This window comes from Lutra lutra, chromosome 4 (genome assembly GCF_902655055.1).
Source record: "Lutra lutra chromosome 4, mLutLut1.2, whole genome shotgun sequence".
Taxonomy (NCBI): domain Eukaryota; kingdom Metazoa; phylum Chordata; class Mammalia; order Carnivora; family Mustelidae; genus Lutra; species Lutra lutra.
The window spans coordinates 189,937,524-189,944,737 of record NC_062281.1 but is presented as its reverse complement, the minus strand read 5'-3'; the positions used below and the strand labels follow the sequence as shown (position 1 = coordinate 189,944,737).

General features: G+C 55.6%; 1 protein-coding gene and 1 pseudogene across 1 annotated transcript; one reads left to right on the top strand and one right to left on the bottom strand.

Annotated features, from left to right (window-relative positions):
* Window positions 1-960: 960 nt before the first annotated feature.
* Window positions 961-6,566, bottom strand: C4H1orf127 (chromosome 4 C1orf127 homolog). The gene is given in 8 exon segments (XM_053447841.1): window positions 961-1,184; window positions 1,187-1,244; window positions 1,573-1,688; window positions 1,691-1,744; window positions 1,747-1,785; window positions 2,596-2,761; window positions 5,918-6,238; window positions 6,241-6,566. Coding segments are annotated over 8 exon segments (1,242 nt in total). The 5' UTR covers window positions 6,505-6,566.
* On the top strand, window positions 4,279-4,355 carry LOC125099511 (uncharacterized; annotated as a pseudogene).
* Window positions 6,567-7,214: the final 648 nt, after the last annotated feature.

The following is a 7,214-nucleotide window of genomic DNA, read 5'->3' as shown; positions in this document are numbered from 1 at the left end:
AGTCGTCCTGGAGGTAGAGACCGTTTATCAGCCAAGACAACCCTGATTATTTATTTATTTATTTGTTTCGCGTTCCGGGCGGTGCCCACGGCCTCCTCTCCTTGGCGGCGTTTCAAATCCCACTTCCAGCGCTGGGCCGGCCCGGAGGGGGCGGGGGGCGCCGCCCTTCCAGGGAAGCACCCGGCGCTGCTCCCACTCAGGCCGCAGCTGGGCTTCGGGAGCACCGTGTCCCCAGAGGTCAGCGGGGGTCACCGGAGCTGCCCGAGCCAGCGGGTTACCAGCTGCCGCCATGGGAACCAGAGGCAGAGAGCAGTGAGTCATGAAAACAAAGCAGTAATGCGCCCCGTTCTCCTCTCATGGGGTCCTCTCGAGACCTAGGGTCGTGGCCCCGGAGGCCCAGGGGACCGGCGTCTCATGTAGGATCTTATCACCCAGCGCCCCCAGAGATGTCTGAGCTACGGCTGAGGGCCCTCTGTGCTCTCCTGGAACGAGCAGACATCCCCCCTGCCTGGGCCTGGGAGCCCTGCGGTTTGGCTGCTCTGATTTGCCTGAAGAGCAACCAGAGCAGCCCCGAGAATGGCTTACAGGTTCTGAGCACGTGCTGGGTCCAGGGCCCTGCGCTCCAGGCTTTGCGTTTCCTCACTTACCCCTCAACAGCCCCGACTATTCTCACCCCCATTTGACTGATGAGGAAACCGAGGCACAGAGAGGTTAGCGCCTTGCCCAGTGCCACACAGCCGAAGAGAGGAGAGACCACAGCAGCCTGGCGACACGGTGTGCACGCTTTCTCCCTTTCCGCCCCCGAGGCCTGCATCACTACGTTTCACAGGGAGCAGGCGAGCACAGGGACGCTGGAGGTCCCAGCCAGCAGGACGCCGAAGGCCCAAATACAGTCCTCCCATCTCCTTTGTGCTTAGCATCCCCTGGGGCACTCCTGGGACTCACCCCAGCAAGGGGACCTCAGAGAAGGCTCTCCACGTTCTTCTGAAGCTCCGAAGGCCTATGACTTTCAGGACTGGTTGCCTCTGTGGGTTGTGTCGGCTCCTGCTAGGGTGTCCCCTGGTGAGCAGAAAGAGTCTCCAGGCTTGGCCAGGCTGGACCAGGAAAAGTCCACAGAAGCCCACGGGCTCTGAGTTTGCTGGACGTGGGCGCGGCCCTGCACTCAGTCTGCTCCACTGGCCAGGGGCTGACTTGAGGCCTCGGGCTCTCTCTCGCCCTCCCTCCAACGAAGCTGCACTGGGCTCCTTAGAGGTGCAGGCCGGTGAACTCCCCAGAAGACCTGTCGGGGGCTGCCTGCTGCGGCAGCTGCTGGGTGCCCACCCCGTGCCTCCCCGAGGGTTCCGGCAGACACTGGGCCTGGCTGCTCCCACCGCGCCTTAGACGTGCTCACGTGGAACGGTGACTGGAGCATCCGTTCCCGGCGGGAGGATGAGTCCCGGCCCTGCTGTGTCCTGACTTGGTCCTGGAATGGCAGGTCTAGGTGCCCCTTAGTTTCCTTCCCGGTGGCCCTAAGGCCTCCATCATGGAGGGTATCCCCTGGGGCTCTCTGGGGGAACAGCAGGAAGCTAGTGCCTGGTCAGCCAGGCTGGTCGTCAAGGGCCTTGTCAAAGGCCGGACCTCCTGGCTGGCCTGGCCCGGTCCCCCTCGCCTGGGCTGGTTTGCAGGCACATCGCCCCCAACAAGATTCCCAGCAGGAGGGGCCTTCCAGGTGGCTGGGCAGAGCCAGGCCTTAGAGCTCCTAGACTGTCAGGGTGACAGATGGCCTTGAGACCAGGAATGCTTCAACTGTTTGGATGCCCGGAGAGGCAGCCGAGGAGAGGAGACATCGGAGAACACATGAATAGTCAGGCAGTGGGAGCCAAGGAGGCCGGACAAGGGGACCAGGGCTGGCCTAGGCAGATCGCGTGGACTCTAAGGACAGTGCAGCTGACGGCAGGCAGGTCCCGAGAACCCCACATTCCCTGTGGGGAGCCCAGGGCCCATGCTTTTTCCACAGGTCTGGCTATTTGCAGGAATGGTCCAAACCCCTTCTTCCTCAGCAGAGAGAGAGAATAAGCATCAGAAGTAAGAGGAGGTGAGCTTAGGCCATGTCGAGGATGGCAGCCCAGAGACGGCCTTCAGGAGCTGCGCCCTCAGGCTGGTGCCCCAGGCCTGCTCCCAGGCTCCAGCCACAAGGGCTTTGAGGCTTGGTCTTCCTTTCTCCGGGCGCACAGAGGCTCACCCTACCCACCACCTCCTTTTGCCCGGGTCTCAAGGCCCCAGGGGGGATAAGCCAGGCAGGAGAGCTGGAGGGGAGCTGCCCTCAGATGGCAGCTCTCGGGAACCCTGTTTTCTCTGGGGAATATTCTGAATTTGTGGAGGAGACTTGGCCAGAGGTCGGAGTGGGGCTCCCTTGGGAATAGTGGTGGTGAAGAAGAAGGGTCTTGTACCTGGCTGGGTCCACCGACACCTCGCAGGAACAAGTCCCCTCAGAGGAAATCGCGGTGGGTGGCCAGGTGATGGACTGGGCTTTGGAAGGCTCGAGAGCAAAGCCCTGACAAAGCCCTTCCCAGGGGCCACCAACGGCAGCCGATCCCACAGATCACAACTGGGGACAGACAGCAGATGGCATTCCTGCTGGAAGAGTCTCCTCTCTTGGGAATGGGGGAGAGGGAGCAGTCCTCAGTATGGCAGTTCAGGCAGACGACTCCTCTCCAGAACTTTCCAAAAAGGAAGCAGGGATCGGCTCTCCTCCCCCAAGAAACATGATCTTCCTGGCACCCTGGTGAAAGGGCCACGCATGTCCCCCTTTTACAGATGGGAAAATAGAGGCTTTGGGAGCTCAAATTCAAGCACTGGGTTAGGAACCTACCTTCATTGGCTGAATTTCACAGACCCTGGACCTGGAGTCCTTGTTGAGAATACATGAGTGTCAGAATCTATTTTCGAAATAGAATCGCAGAGTTGTGCATTTTCTGTACGAACCCACCTGGTCCCAACTCCTGCTGCTGCTTGTGGCGCCCACTGGTTTCCTCTTCGAGTCATTCCCTACTTTGAGGCCACGTACATCAGCCCAGCCCCAGAACCACACAAGACCGGACTCTGCCAGGCCCCTACTGACCTGCTGGGCCAGACCATTCTTTGCTGTGGGTTCTTGTGCACCACGGGATGTCTAGCAGCGCCTGCGGCCTTCGCCCACCAGATGTTGGTGGCCTCAAGAATGTCTCCAGACATCGCTAAATGTCCCATGGGAGGCAGGCGCGCGTGCGTGCACACACACACACACACACGTTGAGAACTGCCAGGTTAAATCTTGCCAATTCTGGTTCATAGGTCAAGTACAGCCTCAGACATGTTTGCTTTGGGTCTTTTTTTTTTTTTAAATTTTATTTATTTATTTGAGAGAGAGCGAGAGAGGGTGAGCAGGGGAGAGGAAGAAGCAGGCTCCCTACTGAGCTGGGAGCCCCTCACGGAGCTCCATCCTAGGCCCCCCTCACGGGGCTCCATCCTAGGCCCCCAGGATCATGATGTGAGCCAAAGGCAGATGTTTAACCAATTGAGCCCCCCAAGCGCCCTGACATGCAGCAGGTCTTAAATATTTTTTAGATTAACCGATGAAATTTTGTAACCAGCTTCTCCTGGAAAACCAGAAGATTGGGCGGGGTCTGGTGGCCACCAGCCCACCAGCGTCTCCACCAGGCCCTGTCCTATCCCTGGCCTTCAGCACCCTTTGGTGGGCAGCTGGTTCGCTTCCCCTCCCTCATTTACACTCCCTGCCTGACCCCTAGAGGCATCTTTGTCAGAACCCCTGCTTGAAAATGTCAAATAGTTACAGTTTAACCATCCGGCTGGGTTCTCTTCTCCAAGCTGGACAGACCCTTGTTTCCACTGTCCTTGATATCTACGAGCTTAAATAATTAGGATTTCTACTGTAGGTTCTAACCACTTTGCCGGAGGGGTGGGCGGGGGGGAGGAGGAGGGGGGGGGGCGGCGGGAGGGATGAAAAAGACTCTGTAACCACAGAAGTCTCAGGCAATCCTGGTGCATTAAATATTCCAATGCCTTCGTCATATGTTTATACAGAGAATTGTCCTTTGTCTAAAACGTTTTTAAAAAATTCCTAGTGAAAATGTAGTCCAACAAGTGTCTATTAAGTGCTTACCAAGGGGAAGGCAGTATGATAAGTCCCAGGAAGAATAAAATGCTGAACAAGACACAGCCCTTGACCTTAAAGGGTTCCCATACAAGAGGGAGACAGGGGCATGAGCCAATAACCATAACAAAAATAGAAAGACCTAGAAGCAACAATACAGAGAAGTTTAGCATGGCCCCTGAGCAAAGAGGACACACAGATTCGTGAAGCGTTCCATATTTTAAAAGAAGGAAGGAAGGAAGAGAGGAAGAGGGGGGGAGGAAGGGAGGGAGGGAGGGAGGGGGTGGGACAGAGGAGGTACAGGGAAGGTGTGCTGGGAGCCCGGGAGAGGATAGATTCATTCCGGCTGCTGATATTAAATTAATAAAATGAGGAAGAGAACATTCTTTCCCCCATGTAAATCTTTCCAGAGAGGCCAAAAAGTCTTCCTAAATCGTTCTCATCACTGTTGCTGAACTATTTTTGTATTTTATTTACTATGTCCCTATAGAGAACATACCCTCGCTTCAAAGCCTGGGACAGGTCATCTGCCCCTTGGCATCTCCCCCAAACCCACCTGCCCTCCTTTGTAACTCTCTGGACATTTCTCTCCTCCCCTTCCAGACTGACTGCCGCTTGAGAGCCAGGGCTGAAGCTGGTGGCCTCTGTTCCCTCCCCCGCTTCATACGAGCCCTCCCACTGCCAAGTGCTTCGTGAATATTTGTCGGATAAAGATCTAGCCCTCCCTTTCCAAAGTCAATGTCCATGCTGCAGGAAACTGTTAAAATAAAAACAGCCAAAATGTGTAAAAACTTTCAAGAAACATTTCCATTCTCTGCAGACTGTTAGAACTCATCCCCCGCCCCGCTTTTTCCCTTTGTTTCTAATTCTGAATTTGGGGCTAGATGTGGTAGGCAGTCCCCCTTTTAATCTTTAAATATAGTTCTGAATATAATTACATTTTTATGCAGCACCGAAACATCATATCCTGGTAACAGGGCATTCTTGCGCTATTAACATCTGCGTTAAATCTCCTCCGCGTCTGTCTTCTATTGAGGACAGTTGTGAAGTCTTAGATGAAAGTGATCGACATCATTTGTGAATTATGTGTATTTCCTTACGCTGTATATCAATGGGTTTTGCTCCTGGTGGTTTTGCGAAAAACAGGTTGTCTGGTAGCCGGGCTTTCGCCAAAAACCCCTTTTAAGACATGGATCCCGGCGTCCTGGCACAGAGGACATACGCTGGGTCTAGAAGAGCATTCGTCCTGGATTAAGAAATAAGTCGCGTCCAGCAGTGGTCTTTGCCAAAGAGCTTGATCCCTCTTGTAAGTGACCTGAGGAACTGGAGCCCGCCCAGAGAGCCGGGCGGATCAAAATGCAAATGGCACATCTTGTGCAAGGAACTCTGTTAAGCTCCTACCCCCGCCATCTACGGAAGGTCCTCCCTATAGATACGCGTATTCCCATTTTGCAAAGGAAAACACTGAGGCTCAACAAGGTTAAGCGACTCGCAGAGGTCCTGCGGGCTGCTAGGAAGGGGGTGGGGACTAAGTGGGGATGTGCCCAGTGTTTGACTCCAGAGCCAGTGGCCACATCACCACTTGGCCACCAGGCCACACGTGCTCCCGTGCCAGTTCTAGCCAGCGTGTCTGACACCGTTTAAGGCTGGGTGCCTGACTGGTGGAACCAGTCAGGCCCGGAAAGGGAAGCCTCATCACAGGAGGAAGAACCGCAGGGCCAGGGAAGGAGGATTCGTGTGGTGTGCGCCCTGGAACACCGTGATGGGGACTCAGTCATCCCCATGTTGGAAGAAGCTCTCCAGCATCCAGGGGATGGGGGCAGCTGTCTCGGCAAATGCCAGGCTACCTAGAGGAAGCCTGCTTTCCTGAGGCTTCTGGGGCCTCCTGGCCTCGTGGTGGGGCCACAGAGTCAGTTGCAAATGGCAGCGTAGCCCCTGTGCCCCGTGGTTACCGTCCCAGGGGGGCCACCCTGGCAAGAGCACCAGGTCCCGGGGTATCAGCGTTGAAGTTCCAGCTTCCCCTGGTCCCACAGTTCTGCCTTCCACATCTCTGATTCTACTTGGTGTCAGTGGCCTGAAGAAGAAGGGGCCTCCACAAGGGTCAGGACAGCCGAAGCCACCATCCGGTCACTGAGCTGGACCCAGAGCACCTTAGCCACCAAGTGGCTGAACACCCCCGAGTCGCTGTTTTGGGTCCCTGGGAAGGTGCAGGACAGTGGACTTGGGAATTTTAGGCTCAGGCTTTCCCCCCAAGTGGGAGACTTATTTTTGATGAGATCCGGTCTCTGCTTTGGGATGGGAAGCAAGAGCTCTGACTCTGGCTGGCACGACCCTGGGTTGGGGAAGGATACGTGACACAGAAAAACGCACATTTTGAGGCGCCTGGGTGGCTCAGTGTGTTAAGCGTCTGACTCTTGATCTCGGCTCAGGACTTGATCTCAGGGTCGTGAGTTCAAGTCCGGCGTTGGGTTCCACACTGGGGTGGAGCCTACTTGAAAGAAAAGAAAAGAAAAGAAAAAAAGTAAAAAAGAAAAATAGACACTTTGCAGGTATGGGGACAAAAGGGTAGAGCCAGGACCTCAGCCAGGGGCCATGGCCACAGCCAGCACAGCACACTTCGTGATCGGTGACATGAGATTTCTTGATGCTTGGTGTCACTGCCTGGCGGAAGAAAAAGGCCATCCCCAAACATCCAGGGGACCCTGCCATCTGTGAAGGCCCATCAGGAAGCAGATGCCAGGAGCCGGACCGCCCCCCAGAAGCGGCAGAAATACCTCTGCCGAGACGGTCTTTAGCTCTGAGTGACCCCGCCTGGGGCCGAGTCCTCACCAAAGCTGCTCTTAAGAAACAAAGCTCGTATCAATTGTTTACACTTTAGCAAGAATTTCCTGTGTCAGCCTTCTCGTGGGGGCGTTTTAAGCCAGCTCTGCCGTGGCTTAAATGCAAGCACTGCCTCCCATAAGCGGTTTCAGGCATCATGAGCCAGGAAAGAGATATGTGGGGGCTTGGCGGGGCCATCCCTAGTGCCTTAGAATCACCAGAGCCCCGTCGTGAAACTTGGTCCAGGATGAAATTCTATCTC